At 43.8% G+C, this 27,396-nt stretch overlaps 1 protein-coding gene across 2 annotated transcripts in view; it reads right to left on the reverse strand.

The window, feature by feature from the left end:
- Positions 1-696: 696 nt before the first annotated feature.
- The window catches only part of Ctss (cathepsin S), a 28,452-nt gene continuing 1,752 nt past the window's right edge, over positions 697-27,396 (reverse strand). The window contains exons 2-8 of one of the 2 annotated variants that reach the window (XM_028789765.1): positions 26,371-26,497; positions 17,453-17,575; positions 14,050-14,199; positions 11,507-11,737; positions 9,953-10,118; positions 7,120-7,222; positions 697-1,046 (exon numbers count right to left, since the gene is read on the reverse strand). In XM_028789765.1, coding sequence (XP_028645598.1) covers positions 947-1,046; positions 7,120-7,222; positions 9,953-10,118; positions 11,507-11,737; positions 14,050-14,199; positions 17,453-17,575; positions 26,371-26,497 — 1,000 coding nt within the window. In that variant the 3' untranslated portion in view covers positions 697-946. Of the gene's footprint in view, positions 1,047-7,119; positions 7,223-9,952; positions 10,119-11,506; positions 11,738-14,049; positions 14,200-17,452; positions 17,576-26,370; positions 26,501-27,396 lie in introns of both variants that reach the window. The other variant, XM_028789764.1, reaches the window with a different exon arrangement.

Raw genomic sequence — 27,396 nt, forward strand, 5'->3', positions numbered from 1 at the left:
GTCTAGCATTACATTGCTTTTATAAGAACCTTGTGAGAGAGACAGATATTACCCCTCCTGTCTTTCTTCCCCCTCTCTCTATGCTCTCCTCTCCCCTTTTCTGCTCTTAAGCATTATTTTTTGTTTGTTTGCTTTGCTTTGCTTCTGGTTTTTCAGAACAGGGTTTCTCTGTGTAACGGCCTTCCCTGTCCTGGAACTAACTTTGTAGACCAGGCTGGCTTTGAACTCACAGAGATCCGCCTGTCTCTGCCTCCAGAGTTCAGGATTAAATGCATGTCTCACTATGCCTGTCATTTTTCATAACAACTTTGCAACAATGTTTTCTTCATCACATTAGCTACTGCCTGTCACTAACATACCCTTGTTCATGATAGGGTATAAATGTTATCTAAGAACGACTTGAAAAAAATCACATGTGACAATAATAGAGACTTGAAATGACAGATTTTATTAAACACTTTGGGACTATTATGTTACAAATAGTTGTTTGAAAACATTAGACAATGGGGTGTAAGTATAGAAAGAATATCCTGGGGACAGATGCTGACAGAACTCCATCTACAGTACATTCTTGTTTATAGACTTTTCAGAGAAAGGTAAAGTTATTTATTTATTTATTTATTTATTTATTTATTTATTTTGATTTTTTTGAGACAGGGTTTCTCTGTGTAGCCCTGGCTGTTCTGGAACTCACTCTGTAGACCAGGCTAACCTCAAATTCTCGAACTCAGAAATCCGCCTGCCTCTGCCTCCCAAGTGCTGGGATTAAAGGAGTGCGCCACCACTGCCCGGCGAGAGGTAAAGTTATAAAGCGAACAAGCTATAACCTAGTTAGTACAGTAACTACACATTGATCATTACACATTTGTTTCCTCTGAATAGAGCAGGCAAAATTAAGTTAGAGTATATTCTATCCTTGTGACTTGTTAGAAAAAGAAGAAATGGTTTAGATTTCTGGGTAAGAGCAATAGCTAGCAATCCCACAATGATTTTTATTGTTTCTTGCCATCCGAATATATCCTTGATCACCAAAGTGAAGGCCCCAACTATAAAAAGAGAAAAAACACAAAATTATAAAATAATATAATAAAATTATATTTTTTATTTCTTTGCTTCTCCCAAAACATATACATATATATATGTATATACATATATATGTGTGTGTGTTGAATAAATAAGTAAAACAAATTTAATTTCATCTGCATTGGTGATTTGCCTATATGTGTATATCTGTGTCTGATCTCCTGAAACTGGAGTTACAGACAGTTCTAAGTTGCCATGTGGGTACTGGGAATTGAGCCTAGGCCCTCTGGAAGGACAGCCAGTGCTCTCCAGCATATATATATATGTGTGTGTGTGTGTGTGTGTGTGTGTGTGTGTGTATGTAATAAGTATATGTAATATATATATGTCTTACATAATATATAAGTGTCATATATATATACAGGGTCTGACTATGTAGCCCTGGCTGGCCTGGAACCTGGTATGCTGGTATGTGGACCAGGCTGGGTCACAGAGATCCAACTGCCTCTGTCTTCTGAGAGATGGAATTAAAATGTGAAATGTGTGTTATCGTTTCAGTCTTCTTTTTAGCTTTTTCTTTTGTTTCTTGTTTTTCGTTTTGTTTAGACAAGATCTCTCTATGTCACCCAGTCTGGCTGCAAGCTCAGTGAGTCTCCAGCCTTGACTTTCCAGGCCTCGGATTACAGGGGTGATCCAACACACACACTAGTTCCATATTGTTGAACATATTTATATTTAAGGCCAATAATATAAGATCCATCTGTGCTTTCTAGGCATGCCTTCTTCAAGGAATGAGTATATTATTTATAATGCTCCATCTCTAAATGTTTTTGCACAATAGGGTCATAGGTAATGAAATTTTTTTTTTATTAGATAAGAGTCGCATGAAGCTCAGGCTAGCCCTAAACTTACCATATAGCTGAGACCGACCTTAAACTCTTAATTCTTCTGATTCCACTGCCTACAGGTTTTGTGTGCCACAAAGTCTGGCTTAAGGGTAATGACTTTCCAGCATACACATTTCTTGAGAAACACCTTTTTTCTTTTTTTTTCTTTTGTTTTTTGAGATGGTTTCAGGGCTTCTCTGTGTAGCCCTGGCTGTCCAAGTACTTGTTCCATAGACCAGGCTGGCCTCAAACTCAGAGATCTGCCTTCCTCTGCCTCCTGGATATTGAAGGCATGCATCACTACCATCTGGCTTCTAGAAATGTTTGTCAAGAAGTACTTTTGAGCTGGGTGGTGGTGGCGCATGCCTTTAATCCCAGCATTTGGGAGGCAGAGGCAGGCAGATTTCTGAGTTCGAGGCCAGCCTGGTCTACAGAGTGAGTTCCAGGACAGCCAGGGCTACACAGAGAAACCCTGTCTCGAAAAACCAAAAAAAAAAAAAAAAAAAAGAAGTACTTTTAAGTAACTACTATGAAAGTGTTACACAGCAATTAGTTCTGAAGTAAATGATAAATAATACGGTTGTAAATTATCCAGATGAGACTTTCTCCTATTTAAAGCTATCGAAAAGTAGAATGTTCTACTGTGTGGAAATGAGCTGCCTGGGACTAAAAATGTTCTAGCTTGTCATGTTAGCTGGGGTCTGTGTAGTCAGGACACAGCCATATAGCTGGGCACACAGCATCACATGCTTAAAATCCTAATGCCATGGAGACAGAAACTGGAGCGCCAGGAGCTTTTGCTCCTCTGTGGCTACATAATGAACTTGAGGCCAGCCTGGGCTACATGAAAGCCTATAGGAAAGAAAGAAAGAAAGAAAGAAAGAAAGAAAGAAAGAAAGAAAGAAGGAAAGAAAGAAAGAAAGAAAGGAAGAGAGAGAGAGAGAAAGAAAGAGAGAGAGAAAGAAAAAACCGGGTGCATGAGGAAAAAAAACTAAACAAAACAAAAAAGAAGCCCAATGAAAAAATGACAAAAGTCTAACACATGTCACATATGTCCACACCAAGGAGGTCGCTGCTGTAGTGGCTTAAGAGTAAATCAATGTTTGAAGTGTTCTCAGCTGCTTTCCCAACAGACCACACATCAATGCCATCTGTTCGCTCCCACAGGGAATCTGAAGGCATCCATCCACCTTGACTTACAGAGCGTGCGTTCCCAGGAAGCCCTGAGTATTCAGGGTTGGACTGTGGTCTGCCCAAAGTTCACGCTGGAATTCTACTCCCAGGACCTCAAACTGTGACTTTATTTGGAAGTAGGGGCACTGTAGATGTCATTAATTAGATTAAGGTGAAATCATTAGGTCAGCCTTAATCCAAAGGACTGAAGTCAGCACAGTGCTCCCCCCCCCCCACACACACACACACAGACCATGTGAGGACTGAGTGTACGTGAGAGGGCTCACAAGCCTCAAACGCTGGGGAGGTGCTCAATTCTTTCCTTTTGTCTGACTGTCTTTTCATTTTGTGTGTGTGTGTCTGTGTGTGTGTATGTACCAAAGGCTGGTCTTGAACTCCTGACCCTCCTGCCTCCACTGTCCAATGCCAGGATTACAGCCATGCACTACACTGGACTCTCTTTATTGCCATCAATTTATTATTATTATTATTATTATTATTATTATTATTATTATTATATTTTTGAGACAGGGTTTCTCTGTAGAGCCCCGGCTGTCCTAGGGCTCCCTCGGTAGACTAGGCTGGCTTAGATCTCACAGAGATCCAATTGTCTCCACCTCTATAGTGTTGGAATTAAAGGTGTTCAACACCACTACCTGGCAAAAACATTTTTTTAAAGATGTGTTTTTATTTTATATGTATGAGTGTATTGCCTGTCTCTGTGTCTGTGCATCATGTGTGTACAGTGCCTTTGGCAGCCAGAAGAGGATGCTGGGTCCCCCTGAAACTGGGTGTAAGCCACCAAGTCTTCTTCTTCTTTTTTTTTTTTAACTTAAATATATTTAATTAAAAATTATCATGCTGAGCAGTGATGGCACATACATTTAACCCCACTACTGGGAGGCAGAGGCAGGCGGATTTCTGAGTTGGAAGCCAGCCTGGTCTACCGAGTGAGTTCCAGGACAGCCAGGGATACACAGAAAAACCCTGTATTGAAACAAAACAACAACTAGAAATTATCATATATATCCAAGTGCATATGGTGCATGTGTATGACACAGTCTGAGGCAAAGAAACAGAAGCAGTAAATAAGACGTGGCTGTCATGTGACAGAACTCTAGAACTCTCTTAGAGCTGACAGTGGACACTTTGGTCAGCATCTCCTCTGCCCCCATCCTGGCTGCTAGCCGCTACCATACCTTTCTACTCCTGTGCGTGTGACTTTCTCAGATCCACGTCTATAAGGAGTTACTTCCTCATAATCCTCAAAAGTAGCTAAACTCACAGTATGTTCATCTCTATCTTCTAACCTCTAGAACCAGAAGACGTAAACTTTTGTCGTTTTGACGGCTCAGTGTTAAGATCACATACTGTCCTTATAGAGGACCCAAGTTTGAGTTCTAGCACCCATGTTAGGAGACTCACAACCACCTGTAATCTAGCTTCAGGGGATCTGACACCTCTGGCCACTTTAGTCCCCTACACTCTTGTGCACATATCTACACACATACATATAATTAAAAATAAAATATATGTTTAAAAATATTTCTCATTCAGCCAGCTACTGGTACTGCTCATCTTTAAAAAACAGAAAAGGGGGAATTGTGCCCTTCCCACCTCGAGCAGGGTTTTTCCAGCCTTGAGCAGGCTGAATAGTCCTTGAGCACTTGCCACAAAGGACCTTAAGACCGAGGTGGAGTCATCTGTCTTGGCTGCAGGTACAACTTCCTACAGGAACTCAGAAGAAAAGACTGCCCACTGTCTTGCTTTGCAACATAATCCAGCTGAAACACAGGCTGGGTTCGGTGGGCTTCCCCTATATAAACATAGTGCTGAATATTAAACTTGGAGCCCTGATCAGAAAAAAAATATTTTTCAAAAGATGTGTGTCTAGTTGTGTGCGCCTGTGTAAGTTAATGCACATGAGGATGCCTGCAGAGTCTTGAAAGAGCACAAAGGGCTCTTCACTTCACTCTCTGGCCTCTTCCTCACCCTTTCTCTCTAAAAGCTGTACTCACTTTGGTTATGAATTCTACAGAGGTCAGTTCAGTGGATTATTGAAGGGCCACTGTGTGCTAGAACGGTTACCCGCCAAGACTTGTTCTACTTAGTCACACCGGCTAGGGAGCAGCATGAAAGATTTAAGAGTAAAAGAGGTTGGGGCTGATAAGATGGGCCAGCCAGAGTGGTGGTTTGAAGGAGCCATTCCTCTCCCTCATATTCTCTGGCATCTGAATAAGCACTCCCCAGTTGATGGCCCTGTTTGGGCAGGCCTGGGAGGCGTGGCCTTGCTGAAGGGAGTGTGTCACAGAGGACTGGTTTTGAGAGCTTAAAGATGTGCTCTATTTTGAGTTTGCTCTCATTGCTTCTTGCACACAGTTCCAGATGTGAGCTCTCAGCTGCTCCTGCTGCTGTGCATGCTGCCTGCTGCAGGCTGTGCACAGCTGCCTGCTGTGATGCTGATGGAGTCTTATCCCTGAGAACCATACGCTCCAAATAAACCCTTTGTTCTTCAAGTTGTCTTGTCATGGTGATTTAGCACAGCAATCAAGGAGGTGAAAGCCTGGCGACCTGGGCCCAATCCCCCCAAATCCAGATATATATACTCATACCCACCCCATACACACCTCCCACACACCATGCACTTTCACATACACAGTAATAAAATAAATAAATACAGTATAAAGAGTAAAAACATCGGTTCTGAGGCTCAGGCAATGGTCTAGGCAAGAGCTGTCTGAAATACAACCAGAACACATAGAAAAGAGGCAGGCTCCAAGACAGCTTTAGATGGAAATTCTTCTTGACTTGTAACTCAACTGTCCCTGGAAGAGGTCTAGGAGGCTGGTCTACTATACTGAGCCCTCAATGCCATACTAGCTGTTGGGTAAAAATGTTATGTGATATGATATACAGATATGGAAAATTCTCTAAGGAACAGTATGGTAGAGGGAGTACTGAATTCTTTGGCTACACTGAGTTTGGAGAAAGTAAATTGTCAGAGTGACTATGACCAGGTGAGCGTGAAGTTGTGGACCAATGCTACAGGTAGCAGAAGATATCTGAAGGCCTCCATCTTACAGGTTATGGTAAAATCATGACTAGAATGATGTAGAAAAAAATCAGAAGTAATCATTTAGGTCCCTGGGGCAGTAAGGAATACTAACGATCTGGGTCTCGCTATAGGAACAGCTTTCCTAAGAGGGCCTGAAAGGGCTGCGGGTGTGGTTCAGAGGAAGAGCTCAAGGAACATGTGCATGGCCCAGGGCTTAAGCCCTAACACTGCCAAATGAAACTCACTGCCATGAATGTTCTACAGAGCATAAAAGGAGCAGGCAAGGAATGGTGAGAAATGCAAAGTAATTCCAACACTTGGGAGGCAGAGACAAAGGATGGCTGTAAGTTCAAGACCAGCCTAGGACACATAGTAAGTGCTGGGTGAGCTAGGAGTAATAGCAAGACCCTATCTCACAACATCAATGATATGAAATAAAATAAAAAGAAAGTTATTATAGAAAACAAAGATGAAGATTGATGTCTTAGTCCTATTGCTGTGGAGAGACACCATAACCACAGCGACTCTTATAAAGGAGAACATTTAATTAGGGCTGGCTTACAGCTTCAGACCATCAGTCCATTATCGACATGGCAGCAAGCACAGCAGCAAGCTTAGGGCTGGAGCAATACCTGAGAGCTACATCCTGATCTGCAAGAGGCTAGGGGAAGGTCAGGGAAAGGGGACTGGGCTTGGCTTGGCTTTTCGAAACCTTAAAGCCACCTTTCCTAATCATTTTAATCCTCCTCATATCGTGCCACTCCCTGACGACTAAGCATTCGAATGTATGAGCCTCTGAAGGCCATTCGCATCCAAACCACCATGGTGGGGCAGTGAGTAATTTCCCAAGGGGCTTTCTAAGAAGCTACAAATGCACAACCTTGTTGCTATGGTGACCAGCATCCTAACAGCAAGAGTCTATTTGCTGATGTGCCCTCCGGTCCTGACAATAAAGCCAACACTGATGTGCTAATGTATTACCTGTTTTTCACAAGCCAGTAGTCTTTCCCATCAAGAGTCCCATAGCCAACCACGAGAACACCGTGATTCACGTCCTCAGTACAGGAGGGGTCATCATAGACACCTGAGAATAAAACACAGATGGGAAAAAGGCAAGCGCTACAGGTATTAAAACACACTTGGGGATACGACAAGGTGACTTGGCATGTACTCGTTTCACATCGATACTCTGTCAGTTTCCCTGACAAGTTTGAGATTGACCCATAGATCCCTCTGACATTTATTATATCTACTCGCCACGTTTTCTAATTCTCTTAATTTATGTACAATTGGTTGCATTTTTTTGTATAAATTGTTTTGTCCACGTTGAGCCTTTTCTAAATTAAATGCTCCTTAGTGCATATTGTAGCTTTCTGCTGTACACAATACAGAGTTCTGCATTTAGTGAGCACTGGGGGACTGTGTTACTGAGCTTTGTATGATGGGGTGCATGTACGGTTTTAAGAGTTAACCTTAAAGAAGTATTAAGTGTGCTCCCTTATATCTTCACAAGCCAGGGTCTCACATAACCCACCTAGGCTGGCCCCAAACTTGATACGTTTTCAAAGATGACCTTGAGCTTGTGATCCTCTTGCCTCCACTTCCCAAGGGTTGAGATGACAGGTTTAGGTTTGTACTACCATGCTCAATATCTGTGTTCTGGAGATTGAACCCAGGGCTTCATGTATGGTGGGCAAACATTTTTCCACCTGACCCACATCCCCATTCATATATAGATATATGCATATATATACACACATATATATATCCAAATAGTGTTCCTTGTTGTATATGTGTCTTTTCTTTATCCACTCAGAAGTAGATAGTAGATGGGCACTTAGGTTATGGAAAATGATTCTGCAACGAACTTGAGAGATGTCTTTTCAGTACATTGATTTAATTTCTTTGGGATATATTCCTGGTAGTGGAGTTGCTGGGTCAAGTTATAGTTCTATTTTTTACTTTTTAAGGGGAATTTCTATACCATTTTCCTAAAAGTCTGTACTAATTGATAGTCTTACAATCAGTGTGCAAAGTTTTCCGTGTCTTCAGCATTTAGTTATCACCCATCTTTATGTTTGTCTGAGACCTCGTCTTGCTATGTAGCCCTGGCTGGTTGGGAATTCACTCACTATATACTCAATGAACCAGTAAGCTTTTTGTTGACTCGACGCAAGCCAGATTATTGAGGAAATGCCTTCATCAGATTGGCCTATGGGCATTTTCTTGGTTAATGATTGATGTGGGAGTGGGTGCCACCCTGGGGTAAGTGGTCCTGGGTGGAATAAGAAAGCAAATGGAGCAAAGCAGTAAGCAACAGTCTTCCACGGTCTCAGCCTCAGCTCCTGATTGGCTTCCCTTGATGTAAACTGTCCTGCAAATAAACATTCCTTCCCAAATGGTTTTTGTCTGTGTTTTAACCTAATAAGGACAGCCAGGCTGGCTTCAAATTGAGGTAATCCTCCTGCCTCTGCCTTTCAAGCACTAGAATTACAAACATGTGATAACATGCCTGGTTGCATTGTTGTCTTCTTTCCTTCAAGATTTATTTATTTATTTTATGTATGTGAGTACACTGTCACTGTCTTCAGGCACACCAGAAGTAGGCATCAGATCTCAGTGCAGATGATTGTGAGCCACCATGAGATTACTGGGAATTGAACTCAGGACCTCTGGAAGAACAGTCAGTGCTCTTAACTGATGGACCATCTCTCTAGCCCCTGGCTGTGTTCTTGATACAGGGAGTTAACATTCTGTTTTGTTGGTCTGTTTTAATGGTGATGCCATGTTGTTTGGCTGCTGTAACTCAGGAATGCACTCTTAAGTTAGATACTGTGATGCCTCTTGCTTTGCTCATTTTGTTAAAATGGCTCTGGCTATTGAGGGTTTTCATGGTTTCCTGCACTCTTTAGGATTAGTCTGCCTAGTTTTGTGAGAACAATCTTACTAATATTTGACTCTTCATTCTGTAAACAGAGGATAAAGCTAAGGCTTTCACCTCTATGCGTGTATCACTTTGCTTCTCTCTACAGAACAGAAGAACTCTCTGGATGAATTTATTATTAACCTCTCTCCACAGTTGGAAGCGGAATTGCTTTCTTGATGTTTAGTTTATAAAATGCATTCTTCGTGGTTTTAAAAAACACAAAAACCGAAAACCCGAGTCTTTTTCCCCCTTTGTTTTGTCCTTTTGATGGAGTAGCCTAAGCAGGCATCAACTTTCTCACCCCCTCCCCACCTCCTGCCCCACACCCACCCCAACCCCCGCCCCCGCCCCGGGAATGCTAGCATTATAGACAGGACCACCGCACATACATAACCATCCTGTATGAACTATGGGGCTGGCTACGTGGTTTTCAATCCCATGTTTTCAACCCTTGCCTCACCACTCCAGGCTGAGGACTTTTTTTTTCCCTTTAATATTGGCTTTAGATTTATTTATTTATTTATTTATTTATTTATTTATTTATTTATTTTTATGAGTGGTAGTGTTTTGCCTGGATGTGCAACTCAAGCCTGCCTGGTGCCTGAGGAGGTGGTGAGCCTCCATGTGGGAGCTGGGAGTCAAACCTGGGTCCTCTGTGACAAGTACTCTAACCACTGAGTCACCTCTCCAGACTCAAGGCAGATTAACTTTTCCATGGAGGATTCAAGTGTAATTTAGGGTTACTGTGTGGATGGAACAGAGACTGATACACAAGGAACTTAACGTAGCAATGCTAATAAGTCTTAACCAGTAGGATTCACCAGTTAGAACGAGGTCCAGATGCTCAGTCTATATTAAGCAAATAAAAGGCTGGCGCCTCCTTTTTACCACTTTTGTAGAAGAAGAAGGAGGATTGCCTGGCGTCAATGGCCACAGAGACAGGCCCTTTAGTGGCCACTGTTTCCTTCAGGGCTTCTTCATCCCCAAAGGGGAGCTCAGTGTACCTTGAACACGTGGCAGCTCGATTTTTTGAGTCATAGTGACACTTTTCATCCTACAAAAAAACACCCATAAAGTCTACTTCAACTTCCTGGATTTCAATTATGATACCCCCACCTCCTCAACCCCCCTTACCCCCCCCACTCCCCTACCTCTCCCACCCCCTACCCCCCCCACTCCCCTACCCCACCTACTCCCTACCCCCACTCCCCTACCCCACCCACCCCCTACCCCTACTCCCCTACCCCACCTACTCCCTACCCCCACTCCCCTACCCCCCACCCCCACTTCACCATGGTCACTTCCCCATTTTCAACTGTCTATGACTATGGTCCCCCTACCCTCTGTCTCTCTGTCCCTCCTGTCTTTCTCCTTTTGTTCTGGATTTTTCTGTTTGTAAACACTGACTCAAGCTGGGCATGGTGGCCTGGATTTATAATGGCCAGCTGGAGCTGAGAGACAGCACCCAGGAGACAGCACTGGGGAGGCAGAGGCAGAGGAATCTCTGAGAGTTCAAGGTCAATCTGATCTATATAAGTGATTCCAGGCCACCCACAGTTATATAGTGTAACTGTGTCTCAAAAGCAAAGGATAAAACAAACAAAACCCAGAAGTTACAGATGTATGTTTGTTGAATATATGACTGTGTTTCCTCCTAAAAATAACAGAAATAGAAGCTGAAAGAAATAAAAAAAAGCAATACTGCTTAAGGTAGGTTGTGTTCGAGTGACAGTTATTTAAAGTGTGAGTTTATTGCATTTATTCACGTGAGCGTGGAGGTCAGAGGATGACTTACACAACTTGGTATTTTCCCTGGGATCGATGATTAAACTCAGGTCATCAATTTTGACCACAAGTACTTTTACCTAATGAGCCATCTTGTCAGCCTTTGTGTGATAATTTTATCTTTTCTTTTTCTTTTTTGCTTATGTTACTTAACAGAATTTGAAAAAAAGAAAAAAAAGAAAAGAAGAAATCTTGTGGTAAATGAGATAAGATCTTTGAGCCCTTTAAGTGGAACTATCACTGGCCACTGACGGTCACAGGACTGCAAAGCTAAATAGCAGATAATACACAGAAGGCATTGTTACCATGGTTTCTTTAAGCCTATATTTAAATATGAATGACATTTGCTTGTTTGAAATATTTTCTGTGTAGGGAGTGGCAGCAAACCCTATAATTCAACATTTGAAAGGCATGAGGGACAGGACTTCAGAACCTCCTTAGCTATGTTGTGAGTTCGAGACCAGCCTGACACTCTGAAACAAACAACAACAACAACCCCAAACCCCACCGGTAGACTAACAAGGTCACTCCATTTCAAAGAATATTCTTGACATGCAGGAGCTGCTGATGGTTCTCTAGAAGGGGCCACGCGGTGCTTTGGTGGTGCCAGTATAGCAGTGGGGAGGAACGGAGTCACAGGGGATAAACTTGACGCACCTTGGCTTTGTAGGGATAGGAAGCTTCTGACTCGATGCCCCCGTTATCGATGATGTACTGGAAAGCTTCGGTCATGAAGCCACCCCCACAGCCTTTATTCCCGTACTTTGCTTCGCTTGAGCAATCCACCAGGTTCTGAGCACTGAGGGACACCAGCTTCCCCGTTTTCAGCTTCAGCTGCCCTTCAAGGGCCCCCACGGCACTGAAAGCCCAGCAGGCACCACAAGAACCCTGAAACAGAGAAGAATCCATCTGGAGTCAGGATAGCTTCCGCTGTGCAGAAGACAGCTCCGCCTCTGCCAGGAAGAGCTCCCTCCCCACTGAGGCCTTTTCTCTTAGACAATTGGAAGGCAAATGGACTCCAGGCAAGGGCCTGCCCTGGTGGGGAGAGCAGCAGGTCATAGCAGGCATTTTGAATTCACTGATCGTGCACACTGAACATGTGCAAAGTTCCAACCATCTTCCCCTAAAAGGAAGACAGATGCCGCAAGGGTTAGGATTCAAACAGCTGAGGTGCCTATACCAAAGCGGGTCTGGCCACCAGGTTTTCCCAGCATCCCTCAGTCCTTACCTATTACAGGGTATGGCTTACATACCCTGCCCCTGCCCTAAACTTCCCCCAGCCCAGGCGCTGTTCTGCCCTTCCCCAGTTGTTCTTCCTCCCCTATATAATCCAGCCATTTTGGTTACCTGGCTCTTTTCCTGGGTCTTTTACTCTCCTGGCTCTCTCCTCTCTCCTTTTCTCTCTCCTCTCCTCACATGAGACAGTTCATGGTCATGTTCACTCTGGACTCTCCCAGATGTCCCTGCCTGTGGCTATGTTCTCCCTTTTATCTACAATAAACCTCCTCCACCACACTTAGGATCAGTTACATTCTTTCCTTTTCCTTTCTTCCTTTTCTCTCTTCTCTCTCTCTCTCTCTCTCTCTCTCTCTCTCTCTCTTTCTTTTTCATTCAACAGGAAAGTGATTTTTGAGAGACAGAATAACTCAGGGCCAATTGAGCCAGACAGGAAGGACAGAGAGAGAGGCACTTTCTTTTGTACTCTGTGACTCTGTGTCCTAAGGGCACATTGAATCTCATGTCAAAGAAAGGCACCTGAGTGCACAGATTGCACACAGTGCAGCCAGGACACGCTGCAAATGGTTTGCTGGTCAGGGTTAACACTACATATCCCAGGTGACACTGCACAAGGACTGCAAGGCTCAGTAGCCAGAAAACCTGCAAGCCAGCTACCTGAGAGGTAGTAAAGAGATGCTCAGGAGGCTTACACCAAGTGTCATAGCCAAGGCACACCACTTGGCCAGAGGCCAAGGCTAGTCTGTGAATGAAGTCCTTCCTTTCCACTCCTTAGGAAGCTGCCTAGAGATGAGATGTAAGGCAGATTTCTAGAATGTTCATCCAGTGGTTTGGCCTCTCAGAATAAAGTGCAACTTAAGGATTCCGTTCTTGTGGCTGGAGAGATGGCTCAGAGTACCTGCTGCTCTTGCAGTGGACCAAGTTTTGGTGCTCAATATCTACACAGTGGCTCACAGCCTTCTGTAACCTCAGTTCTAGGGATCTTCTTCTGACCACTTCTGACCTCTGCAGGCATTCCATGCATGTGGTACAAGCTAGCAAACGCACACACACACACACACACACACACACACATACAGCCAGAACACATGTATGCACATAATAAATAAATCTAAAAGTTTTAAAACTATTTAGTTCCTGTCTCTGCTCATTGACATTCGTGACAAGCATCCACAAACTCCAGTGTTGCTGTCTCAAAATGATGTCTGATGCAAAAATCTCTAACCATAGGGTAACCATTTTCAGACATTATTATCATAGAATAAAAAAGGAAAGACTTGTTTTATTATTATTTATTTATGTATAAGTACGTGTGCATGTATGTGCAGGCACCCACAGTGGCCAGTAGAGGTTGTTGGATCCCCTGAAGCTGGAGTTACGGGCAGTTGTGCGTTCCCTGTTATGGGTGCTGGGAACCAAACTTAGGTCTCCTGGAGGAAGAACAGCAGGAGCTCTCAGCCAGCATGGCTGTAGCACATGCCTTTAATCCCAACACTTGGGAGTCAGAGGTAGGCAGATCATAGATCTGGCTAGCCTGGTCTACAGAGTGAGTTTCAGGCTACACAGAGAAACCCTGTCTTGAAGACAGAGAGAAGGAGAGAGAGAGAGAGAGAGAGAGAGAGAGAGAGAGAGAGAGAGACAGAGACAGAGACACAGAGATAGACAGAGACAGAGAGAAAAATTTACAGGCTAAGTATGCAAAATATGGAGGGAGGAGGGAACTTAGTTTGGTCACACTATGAGTTTGGGGCCAGCCTGGGCTATGTATATAAGCCAAAATAAGTCATAAGTAAAACTAAACAAAAACAAATAACAACAAACCCCGTAGGATGTAGTTGGGCAGATGGGAATGACAAAGCAGCCAGGAAGTGACAACAGGACAGTGAGGCTCACTGCCAGAGTGTGCAGAGAGACAGGAAGAGGGTCCTCAGCCAGTGTGCACAGGCTAGGCCGGTGACACTAACCTGGTATTTCACGTCAGTGACACAGCCCTTCTCTCGCCAGTCCACAGAGTCAGGCAATGTCTGGTTAGAGCTTGACTTAAGAGTGCCAGTTTTCGGAGACTTGCTGGGAATTCTCAGAGAGCCCATCTGACGCATGATTTCTTCAGTGGTCTAAAAAGCAAATAAACATCACGTCTCACTTAGAGCTTTAATTTTTCCTTCCTTCCTCCCCCCTCCCTTCCTCCTTTCCTTCCTTCCTTTCTCCCTTTCTTGTGCATGTGTGTGTGTGTGTTAAGATTTATTTATTTTGTATATTTATATGAGTACACTGTAGCTGTCTTCAGACACACCAGAAGAGGGCATCAGATCCCATTACAGATGGTTGTGAGCCACCATGTGGTTTCTGGGAATTGAACTCAGGACCTCTGGAAGAGCAGTCAGTGCTCTTAACCACTGAGCCATCTCTCCAGCTCTGTGCATGTGTTTATGGCAGCTGGTTACCATGGCTCTCATGTGGAAGTCAGAAAACAACTTGCAGGAATCAGTTTGCTCCTTCTATCATGTTGGTCCCAGGGATTGAACTCATGTTGTCAGGCTTAGCAGCAAGGGCCTTTACCTGGTGAGCTATTTTGCTGGTTGGCCCCCATCTGTCTTTCTACCTCTTTCTCTCTCTCTTTCTAAGAAGAGAGAACATGAATAGATTTTAAAACTAAAAAAAAACAAAAAAAAAAAAACAAAACAAAACAAAACAAAAAAACGAGTGGCAGTTGTACCCACATAATTATAAATTGACTGCAAGGTGAACTGTCTGTCTGTGAGAGCTGTCTGAGGTGACTGTGGGTGCTGACTGAGGTGACAGTCTGTAGGAGGTGTCTGAGGCGACTATTTGTGGGAGCTTTCTGAGGTGACTCTTTGTGGGAGTTGTCTGAGGTGACTGAGGGCGCTGTCTGAGGCAACTGAGGGCACTGTCTGAGGTGACTGAGGGCGCTGTCTGAGGTGACTGAGGGCACTGTCTGAGGTGACTGAGGGCGCTGTCTGAGGCGACTGAGGGCGCTGTCTGAGGTGACTGTGGGAGCTGTCTGAGGTGACTGAGGGCGCTGTCTGAGGTGACTGTGGGTGCTGACTGAGATGAGCTCTGTGTGTCTCTTTAATCTTGCACTTTTCATTAGCAACATAGTTTAAACAGAGGGAAGGAGAAATAGAACATGGTAAAAACTAGAAGTTACAGACTTTTGATTGAAAGAAAGGCAGACTCTTACAAAGCAAGCTTGTAAGGCAAGTACAGCTGCTTTCCCTCAGAGAACTACAGAGGGCACTGTTACATTTAAATAGAAAGTGGTTTCCAAGGATGGTCCTTTTCCAAACCAGCTAGAATTATTTTTCCTTATTATTTTTAATTTTTTGCCTCTGTGTATGTGCGTGCGTGCATGTGTGTGTGTGTGTGTGTGTGTGTGCATTGTAAACCTGGGTATATAGAGTCTCCTGTGTCAGTTTGATCTACACTGGCTGCCAGCAAGCTGCCAGGATATCCTTGTCTCCACACCCCTGCTCAGCAAGCCTGGGCCATTTCTCCATGCTTGGATTTTGTCTTTATTTTTAAAGTAAAGTGATTCTTAATTTTGGCAACATTATAGATTTTTGATTGTGTAGATCAGAACTCAAAAACCAACGAGGAGGACCTGGGATGCAACTGGCAGAGATCATTCTGAATGCGTAGGCCTCTCGAGGAACACATAAGAAAGATAGACCAAGTTCCCACATGTTCCAGTAAGAAAGGAGAGGGCTGTATCCACGTGCCAGTGTACACCTGGGCAAACATGGTTACTACCATAAAGACTTAAAAGGTGCTTTCTAAAATTTATTTTAAAATATGAGAACAATACTATTTTATAAGTTTAATTTCCTGAAAATAAGAGATTTGGTAGGTGGGATATGTGGGCAGACCTGTGATCCCTGGCATTCTGGAGGTGGAGGTAGGAGAAGAAAGTCACTCTCAGTCACAAGGACTGTTCCGGCCATCATGTACAAGACAAAGTCAGACAGGGAGGAGAGGAGAGGGGAGAGGCGAGGGGTTTTGTTTTATGTTTTTTTTGTTTTTGTTTTTGTTTTTTTTAAATATGGCCAAAGTAGGACTAAATAAGAAGTTCTCACTGTGTTTATTTATTTAACATGTGGGCATCCTCAACACCACTGCACACATGGTGGCCAACCGATACCTGTAGGAAGTCTGTTCTTCTTGCATCACGTGAGGCTAAGGGGTCAGACTCAGGCGGCAGGCTGACCCACATCTTTTCTTTTCCTTTTAAAAAATATGTATTCATTTTTGTATATTGGTGTTTTGTCTGCATTTATCTCTGCACACCAGCAGAGGAGCCCATGGAATTACAGTTACAGACAGTTGTGAGCTATCACATGGGTGCTGGGAACAGAACTCAGGACCTCTGCAAGAGCAGCCAGAACTACTAGCCTTTGAGCCATCTCCCCAGGCTCCTTTCTTTTTCTAAACAAGAAATTTGTCTCCTGATTCTTAGGCCCCTAAGTTCTACTGCTTTTTAGCTTTGTGGGCCTATAAGTCCACTCAGCGCTCTGTTTAAGGTGGAGCTGGAGCCAGGGAGCAAGCTGAGGGCTCTGCACCCATGGGAGACGAGTACTCTGCCCCTGACCCATATTCCAGCCCTGGCTACACAGTGTCCTTTGCCTTTGTTGTTGACATCCCAGTGTACCTTCAAATTACTTCTGATGACACAAAAATTATACTTGCCTGTGGGGCGGTGGACTGTGCCACCAGGCAAAAAACTTGGTAAGGCTGAGCGGATTCAGGAACTCCGGCAAATCTCCTAATTGAGAATGGTAGGGGTTTAAATCTACTCCTGACCAGGTTCCTGTCCTGGAACATGTGACCATGACCCCCCATTATGAGTACTATGACAGTCAGTCATGCAGGGACAACATCTTAGGTCCTTCTACATGCCCATGAGGCATCCCTAACATCTCAGACCAAGCCAAAGAAAGCATTTGCCTTTAGATCCCACCCCACCTCAAAATGTTTATAAGGTCCTATCCATAAGGAATAATGTGCATGAGGCATTTCACCGAAGATCTTCTGAGAGCGCCTGTCAGATTGGGCAGTGACACTCCAGGGAAGAGTATTCTCTCCTGAGGCTTTCAGCTGGACTTGGACCTGGCCCAACAGCTGGGTGCTTGAGCCTACCACAGTCACCTCCTGCTCCATGGCCCCCACCTTGGCCCCTATCCAGGTGGAAGAGGCCCAGCAATCCGCCTTGCTCCGGATCCCCCTTGGAAAGCTGCACCTCTTTGGCCGCTCCGGCTGGTCCAGAGCTCCACAGGTCCTTGAGGACAGCGCCGTGTATGCAGCCTGGCACTTGCCCACTCGTGAAATAAGGATTGCTTGTGGTTTACCTACCATGTCTCCCATATGGTTCATGCCCACATCGTATGTATGCATGCCCATAGAATATTCCAGATTGTGAATCGTGATAAACTTCAGATTCTTTTCCCAGATGAGACGTCGTGCTGCTTCTTCATTCTGAAACATAAGGAAAAGGAATATAAGTGAACTTACTGATTTCAGTAACCGCTCCCTCATGTGTGTATGTGTGGGCATGTGAACGCAGGTATCCACAGAGGCCAGAAGAGCCCGTGGAGCTAGATGGTTTGTGAGTCACCCAAACCTGAGTCTTCTGCAAGAGCGGTAGGTGCTCTTAACTGCTGAGCCATCTCTCTAGTGCCCCAAATAGTATTCTACTAAATGTGGATCTGACTGAAAATATACACAAATGAATACATACAAAACAACTGCTAAAATCACATTTTAATTAAAATTATTGCTTTTAATTTTTAGATACTTATTAATATATGATATACACAATGACTTTCCTTCTCTTTTTTTCTTTGTTGTGTGTTGTGGATAGCCCCGGCCTTGTATTTTGATACTAATTCCCCTTTCCTGTGAAGGGCTACAGAGGAGGTGTGAATTATTACACAGGTGATTTCTAGTGAACCTTCTGCCCATCTTAATTTGTAAAATAAAGGCTGGAGCCAGTGACTGGGCAGAAGAAGGGGAGGTGGAGAAATAAAGGTTGGTGGAAGAGAGCAGAGGGGAGGACTGGAGGAAGACAATGGAGGAGGAAGATGAGGAGAGGATGACTGGGAAGCAGGAGGTAGAAGGACAGATGCAGGGTCTGGAAAACCCTCAAGTTATAAGGGTCTCATAGCTGGGGAACAGAGTAGTATAGGGGTATCTGCCCAATCTAGACTTACAGAATATATTCATAATTACTGAGTTGTGTTTTCATTGACCGGTCATATTTGAGTTGGAGATTTAAATAACTCCCACAACAGTTGTGAATTTGATTCTTAAACCTCCAAATGTTAGAAGCTTGTGTTTGACACATTTTCCCTAATAGGCAATAAGCTCTAATCTTTCTAGATCTTTCTTTCTTTCTCTCTCTCTTTCTCTCTCTCTTTTTCTTTCTCTCTTTCTTTCTTTCTTTCTTTCTTTCTTTCTTTCTTTCTTTCTTTCTTTCTTAGACATAGACTTGTTATGTATCCTTGGCTGTCCTAATAACTCACTCTGTAGCTCAGGCTGGCCTCAAACTCACAGCAATCCCCCTACCTCAGCTCCAGCATACTCCTCACACCTAGCTATGTAGATATCCATAAGATTCTTTCTCATTCCAGAAAATCAATTCAGCTAACTATAAATTTCTGCTTCTCTGGCTACTTGAGGTTGTTTTTCCATTTTCTTCTCATACTCATTTGTCCTCATTTAGGGAATCTGGTTCTATGATGAAACACCATGACCAAAACAACCTGGGAAGGAAAGAGTTTATTTGGTTTGAGCTTCCATATCACTGTCCATCACTGAAGGGAAAGTCGGGACAGAAACTCAAACAGGGCAGGAACATGGAGGCAGGAACTGATGCAGAAGCCACTACAGTCCAGGGATGGCACTACCCACAATGCACTGGGCCCTCCCCATCAATCACCAATTAAGAAAATGCACTATGGGTTTGACTGCAGCCTAATTTTATGGAGGAATTTTCTCAGTTGAGGCTCCCTTCTCTCCGATGACTGTAGCTTGTGTTACTTTGACATAAAACTAACCAGCACACCATTAGTGCAAATCAGAATTTTAGCTACTATACTTCTGACTTTCACTTTGATTGATTTTTTTTTTTTTGAGACAAGATCTCATGTAGTTCAGGCTGTCCTTGAAACTCTTATCCTTCTGCTTCCCCACCTGAGTGCTAATATGACCGGCTGCGTGTCCAAATCCTCCTGTCGCTGCTACTGATCATTCCTATACTTGCCCAGGTTGCCCAGGTTGCCCAGGTTGCCCAGGTTGCCCAGGTTACCTCAGACTTGCTTTGTAGCTCAAGCTGGCTGTACCCTCTTATGCCTCCTACTCTGTGCTGGGATTCTGTGGGTATTTTACCACACCAGGCTCTGTACCTCTCTTCTTAACTGTGCTCACTAGCTTTTGTGATTTTCTTTTTCTTAAAAGTCTTGCAGTTTCCTCATGTGTGTCTGGATGTGGATTTTTACACGTTTTTCCTTCAGCTTGGTTTGATGACTTGGGAACCCTTCTATAACTGAAAGTCTCCAGCTTTTGTTTGCATAGACTCTGCTCCATTTTATTTCTGTACAATGCTTTCTGTGTGGATGTCTCAGTGGTATTTTCAAGATTATTGATTTAGGGCTGGAGGGTGGTTCAGTGGTTAAGAACACAAGAACACCTCCTATTCTTTTTTCTTTTTTCTTTTTTTTTTTTTTTGTTTTTCGAGACAGGGTTTCTCTGTGTAGCCCTAGCTGTCCTGGAACTCACTCTGTAGACCAGGCTAGCCTCGAACTCTCGAACTCAGAAATCAGCCTGCCTCTGCCTCCCAAGTGCTGGGATTAAAGGTGTGGGCCACCACCGCCCGGCAAACACATCCTACTCTTGCAGAGGACTTCTAGTACCCACATGGTAGCTCACTGTTTGTGACTCTAGTTCCTAGGAATCCAGTATCTCTTCTGACATTCACAGGCTCCTGCATGTATATAGTGCAATACATTCAGTCACACATATATACAAACTTTTAAAAAATGATTATTGATTCAATGACTTTTTTGAGCAATTCCGATTTATTTTAGTTTACATCGATATGGTTGCTCTTTCTTTCTATACTCTTTTGTTTTAGTTTTTGATTTTTAGTTTATGACAGGTTCCACACAGCTGGGGCTGGCCTTATATTTACTGTGGATGGCTCTCTCTTATGCCTCTGTCTCTACCTGCCTCTACCTGTATTACAGGTGTGTGTTACCATGCCTGGTGGAAGACAATCATTTGGGTTCTGCTATTTTAATATTATGTAGAATTAATTATGATATTGACTATTGATTTTCTTGTCCTCTCAGAGATGCACTTACATAGAATACAGTATACATGATATACTCAGTGCCTCCATTAATAGCTGAAACCTTTCAAGGTCAACCAAATCAGACTCAGGCCTGAGCAGTTGCAACATGTGCCCTGCTTCAGTCTGGACAGAGCCCCGCTCCCTGTGTACAAGTTTTGTAATATTCCTAGTAATGGACGGAATGGGCGCATGGTGAACGCATCCCAAACTCTAGAGGAGGAAAGTGGGATAAGAGAAAGTAAATCTAAATAAACTCAAGGAAAGAAAAGTGAATAAGTTAATTTGGAGATAAGTTATTAAGATAAAATACTTGTTAAAAGTTGTGTTTATGAGCTGGGGAGATGTCTCAGTCAGTAAGCCCTTGTTGCTGAAGCAGGAGAACCTAGCTTTATATCCACAGCACACACAGGAGAACCTAGCTTTATATTCACAGTACCCACACAGCTGCATAAAAATACTTTCCATCAGGGAAGTGAAGGCTAAGGGCAACTGTCTGTGAGGAAACCAAGAGGGATGAGGTCCCAGGCTTCCCAAGAACGCAAACATCCTTGGATGCTCAGATTCCTTAAGTGGCATAAACTGAATGTAATGGCTCACACTCAGGGGATGGCAGCAGGAGGATGTCTGGGAGTTACAGTCACCGGGACTTCACAGTGAGTATTACACCAGCTTAAGATACACACTGAGGGGGCTGGGGAGATGGCTCAGTGGTTAAGAGCGCTGACTGCTCTTCCAGAGGAACTAGGTTCTATTCCCAGCAACCACATGGCAAATCACAGCCATTTATAACACCAGTTCCAGGGGACCTGATGTCTTCTTCTGACCTCTGTGGGCACCACATCCACATTGTACAGAGCCATACATGCAGTCAAAACAGTCATTGCATAAAGTAAAAAAAAATAATTCACAAAAGACATACAGTGACGCCCTATCTCCAAAAGTCATCAAAAGTGAAGTATTTTTATATAATTTACCTACCTACATGCATAGATACACATACACTTCAATTTATTTATAGATTATTTATATAATATAATATGGTTGCTATATTGTTTTGTGTAGGGGATGTTAAGAAAAAGAAAACAGTCCAGTCTATGTGGCTGGAGAGAGAGAGAGAGCTCAGAGTTTAAAAGCATACACTGCTCTTGCAGTGGACACATGTCCTGTTCTGTTGCAGCACTGATGTTGGTGATATAACTCTACACACCTCTAACACTAGCTCCAGGGGATTCCATGCCCTCTCCTCACCTTCTCAGATACCTGCATTCACGTACACCCACCTATACATAGATACACACAGATGTAAATTTTTAACATCTACTTGTGTTTAGGTTAGATGTGTTTGTTTTGTTTAATCTTTAGCATTTAGTGGTATGTGCTTGTATGCATGTGGTGTGTGTGTGTGTGTGTGTGTGTGTACACATGTGTGTATGCCTAGAGCACATGGTGGAGGTCAGAGGACAACCCTGTGGAGTTGTTTCTCTCTCTCCACCATGAGATCTGGTGATCCAGCTCACAGAATCTGGCTTGGTGGGAAGTGTCTTCACCTGCTGACCCATATTGCCAGCCCCTCCCTTTTGAGACAGGGTCTGATGCTCCTTAGGCTGGCCTCAAACTCACTAAGTCACTACATAGCTAAGTATAATCTAGAGCTCTGACTCTTCTGTCTCTACTTCCTGAGTACTTGGGACTGCAGGTCTGTGCTACCTTGCCCTGCTACAAAGAATATTTTAAATCCATCACTTGTTGAAACCATAGATACAGAACGTGTAGGTCTGCAGAGCAGCTGTATGCTAAAAACTATAAAACCATGGCAAAATAAATTCAGAGTGATGGACTGCTTTTATTCAGGGATTGGAAAAATTAGATCAGTGAAACAGCCAAACTATTAAAAAACAATCTAGAGACTCGGTGTAATTCCTGTCAAAATTCCAATAGCATTCTTCACGAACACAGAACAATCTGGAAAGTTTATGTGGAGCTACAATAACCTCAAACTTCCAACAAGTCTTGAGCAATATAAACAAAAGTGGAGGTATCAAATACCTCATCTCAAAAGGCACCACAGGCCACAGTGCCAGTGCACACAGGCCTAAGAGTGTTCTACAACAGAGAACCCAGAGACAAGCAGGGATTTATGGCCAGTTGAGTTTTTGCAAAGATGCCAAAAACATAGAAATGGAAAGAATGACCTCCTCACTCTAATAGTGTGGGAATCTTGATTCATATGGAGAAGAATAAAACTGAGTCCTTACCTGGTACAAAAGAATCACTCGCAATTGATTGAAAATTAAAAACAGGAGGTGACATGGCTCAGCGGGCAAAGGCACCTACAGCCAAGCATGACGACCTGGAACCCACATGGTGGAAGGCAAGAATTCCCCCAAGCTATAGTGTGTGTGTGTGTGTGTGTGTGTGTGTGTGTGTGTGTGTGTGAAAACACACAGAAAATATACCAATAAAAATGACAACATAAGCTGAGCGGTGGTGGCACATGCCTTTAATCCTAGCACTTGGGAGGCAGACACAGGTGGATTTCTGAGTTCGAGGCCAGCCTGGTCTACAGAGTGAGTTCCAGGACAGCCAGGGCTATACAGGGAAACCCTGTCTCGAAAAACTAAAAAAAAAAAAAAAAAAGACAACATAAGTCCAGTGTGATGGCATATACCTTTAATCCCAGCACTTTGAAGGCAGGGCAGAGGGATCTCTGTTAATTCAAGGCCAGTCTGATCTACAGAGTGAGTTCCAGGACAGCCAGAGCTATGTAGAGACTCTCTCTCTCTCTCTCTCTCTCTCTCTCTCTCTCTCTCTCACACACACACACACACACATTTTTTAAAAGAAAAACAACAACAACCTGGGTTTGAGAGATGGGTCAGCAATTAAGAGCACTTACTGCTCTTGCAAAGGACCTGAGTTCAGTTCCCAGCTGGCACTGGGTGCCAGCTGCTGCTTATAATACAGATGCAGGGGATGCAATGCTCTCTTCTAGCCTCTGCTGGTATCCACATATGCCTGTGCCTACTCAAACACGCACACATTGACACACGCCATAAATACATGTAGGGGAGTGTTTCTGATGCTTTGATCGGGAATCTGTGTTAATGACACTGAAGGTTCTCTCTCCCAATTGTTTTTTGATCTATCAATAAAGATGCCAGTGGCCAATGACTGGGAGGAAAGAAAGAGATGGAACTTGCAGTTTTCCGAGGGCGAGGAGAGAGGAAGAGGAGAATTGAGATACTGGTGTGTGGGTGGGGAGACCGGACAGATTCAGAGCTACAGGGAAAATGTAGGCGGAAAGGGAAAGCAGCCCGGAAGCATCTTGGGCTGTAAGGCCAATGGGCTTCACAGAAGGTAACCGGGCGACTAAGCTGAGAGCAGGTTTAGAGGCGTTGAGCTGGGACTGAAGGTGAGGGCGTGATAGCCACAGGAGGCTTAGAAGTGCCCAGATGTTGAGCTAAAAAGCATATTAAAGATAAGCTAATGTGTGTGTGTGTTTTATCTGAGGATCCTAGATAGCTCCTAGGCTGGTGCACATGTGTGTCCAGCCAGGAGCACAAAGCCATGTAGACAAAACTACATGCTACATGTACAAATAAAACAAATAAGTGAATAAGAAGACTTAAAACATAGAGGGCTGGAAGAATAGGCTTAGTGGTACTCTCTCTCCTCTCTCTCTCTCTCTCTCTCTCTCTCTCTCTTTCTCTCTCTCTCTCTCTCTCTCTCTCTCACACACACACACACACACACACACCACATGCACACACATGTGCACATATGCACACACAATTCACAATCATATATAAACGAACAAATAAATGTAAGTCAGATAATCTAGTCGACTAAAAGCAAGCCTCCCATACGGTCGAGCAGCTCACCCCATTCTGGATAAACAACTAAACGAAACAAATCAAGTCATGGGAGAGATTCCCGCTGTCCTGTGTTCACTGCAGCACCACTCAAAATGACGAAGATAAAGAATCAAATGATGCATCTTATCAAGGTAAAGAAACAAAGAGAACACGGTATATAAACACAATCTAATGCTAGTTAGCCTTTTACAAGGAGGAGTTCTGTCATATATAACGAGATAGGGGAACCTGAGCACATTATGCTGAATTGAGGCACAGAACACTTAGCCACAGAATCTCATCGATATTTTGCCAATATCTAATTCACCCAGGGTGCAGCACAGAGATTCCATCCACAGAGCCAATTAATTAATTATCTAATAGGTAAAATAATAAAATACAGCTGGGCGGTGGTGGTGCACGCCTTTAATCCCAGCACTTGGGAGGCCGAGGCAGGTGGATTTCTGAGTTCGAGGCCAGCCTGGTCTACAGAGTGAGTTCCAGGACAGCCAGAGATACACAGAGAAACCTTGTCTCAAAAAAACAAAAACAAAAAACAAAAACAAGAAACTCTGTGTTTGGAAACAACAACAACAACAAAAAGCCCAACGAACTACTCAAAAAACTAAAATTCTATCTTAAAGCACTTCTGTGGGCCAAAGACTGGACTGAGCTTTACAAATCTTATTTTTGCAAGTGGAGAGATGGGTCAATGGTTGTGAGCACTTGTTGCTCTACCAGAGGACCCAGGTTTGGTCCCAGCTCCCAGGTCAGTCAGCTCACAACCACCTGCTGTGGGCCTGGCCTGCACTCACATGCATGTATAGACACACAGACACATACTTAAAAATAAAATAAAATTGTATTTTTTTTGAGAGTTTGACTCAGTGATTAAGAGCACTTGTTGCTCTTGCAGAGGACCCAGGTTTGGTTCACAGTGTCCACATCCCACAAGGCGGGATGGGGCAGTTTACAACTACTCATAACTTCAGTTCTACGGGATCTAATGCTCTCTTCTGACCTGCAGGCGTGGGGTTGCAGGCCCGAAAGCTGAAGGCACGTAGTGTACCTATGTACATGCAGGCAAATCACTAGTACACATAACAAAATGAATAAATGGGGAGAAGGGACTGGGATGGAGGAATAGCTCAGAAAGTAAGAGCCCTGGTTGCTCTTACACAGAGGATCCAGGTTTGATTCCCAGCACCCACCTGGCAGCTGAGCTCAGATTTCAGGGGATCTGACACCCCCTTCTGTCCTTAGAAGGTACTGCACACATGGTACACAGACATACTTGTAGGCAAAACACTCATCCACATATTTTGTATATGTCTATTTTTATATGTCTCTCTCTGTGGAGTATGTGTGTGTGTGTGTGTGTGTGTGTGTGTATTAGTGTGAGTGCTGGTGCAAGCAGTGTTTAGGTGGAGGTCCCAGGTCTTCCCCTTCCATACTTTGAAATGGGGTCTCTTGTTTGGCCCTTCATGTGCCAAGCTGGATGGCTCACAAGCTGTTTCTCTACCTCAAGTTAGGACACGCTACTCCACCCACATGGGTGTCAGAGGCCTGAGCACAGTTCCTCATATCTATGTCCAGTACTTTACCCACTCTGCCACCTCCACAGCCAAGGGTTTCTGTTCCTCAAATGTGCCAAGTGTGGTCTTTCTTCTGAGTCCTGTATGTGTTCCTTGGCCCAGGACAGTCCCCCCTTCCACCCATTTTGTCTATTGCCCTTTCTATGAGTCCTCTGCTCTAATGTTGCCTTATTTGCTGGGCTTTCCCTCACCCTCCCACCACATCCCTGGTAGGATGCATCACCACTATGTCCCCACATCATCCATGCCTTGCTTCACCTGTTCCTTGCATCCATCACCATCCCACTGTAACACTGGCACCGTAACATGAGCTCCATAGCAACGAGAATGTGCTCTGCTTCTACTCAAAGCAGTGTCTACCCAGAAATAAGTGCACAATACATCTAGAAAATACTGCTTGTTCAAATGTCACCTGGGGATGGGGAAGGCGGGACACTGCAAAAGCACACTGCTCGGGTGGCAATCACCTACCTTATCCTTGTATTCTCTCTCATGTGTTTTCTTCCAGAGATCCCAGTGGTAGTCCAGGGTAGGCTCTCTCTGCAGTTGCTCCATTGCTACAGAGCACACCAGGGGCACCCAAAACAGCCATCTCCTTCTGCTTAAGGGAAGGGCACAGAGGAAACATAGCCGTTAGTTGTATGTATTTTGATCACATAGTTCTCTTTTGTTTGTTTTTATTTATAAAGATATGTCACTCTGCAGCCATGGCTATCCTGGACCTCGCCACACAGCCCAGGCTACCCTTGAATTTGTAGCAATCTGCCTGAATCCAAATCCCAAGTGCTGAGACTACGGGTACAGGTGTGCACCCACCACCATGGATGTTGCAATGTGTCCTCAAAAGTCTTCTCAAAAGAAAGGAACAGTTCTGCAAGTTAGTGAGACAGGTAACTTCCTGCAATGTTCAGGATGAAGAAGGAATTAAGTCCAAAATACTATAGTAGTTCTTTTAATACTTTAAGAAAGACTCTTCAGCTGGACATATGCTTTTAATCCCAGAATTCAGGAGGCAGAACCAGGTGGATCGCTGAGCATTCATGGGCTAGCCTGGTCTACGTAGTGAGTTCCAGGACAGCTAGAGCTATGTAGACAGATACTGTCTGAACTACTACTACTACTACTACTTCCAGAAAATTTCCTAATGGGGCTGGAGAGATGGCTCAGTGGTTAAGAGGCTGCTCTTGCAGAGGACCTAGGTTTGAGTCCCAGCCCTCATAGTGCAGCAACCACCTTTCTGTGGCTTTAGTTCCAGAGAAAGCTGTTGCATTCTTTCTGCTCTCCATGGACACTGCATGCATTTGATGCACATACACACATACTAGCAAAACACCCATGAACATAAAACAAAATAAAACTTAAAAAAGTTTTGTTTTCCCAAACATAGTTGCAAAGATAAAATTAAGGATTTTTTTTTAAATGAATCTACTTAAGGAATATTCTCCTTCCCCTTTCTTTCTTTCTTTCTTTCTTTCTTTCTTTCTTTCTTTCTTTCTT

This window comes from Grammomys surdaster, unplaced genomic scaffold, assembly GCF_004785775.1.
Source record: "Grammomys surdaster isolate TR1022 unplaced genomic scaffold, NIH_TR_1.0 125849, whole genome shotgun sequence".
NCBI classification, from domain to species: Eukaryota; Metazoa; Chordata; class Mammalia; order Rodentia; family Muridae; genus Grammomys; species Grammomys surdaster.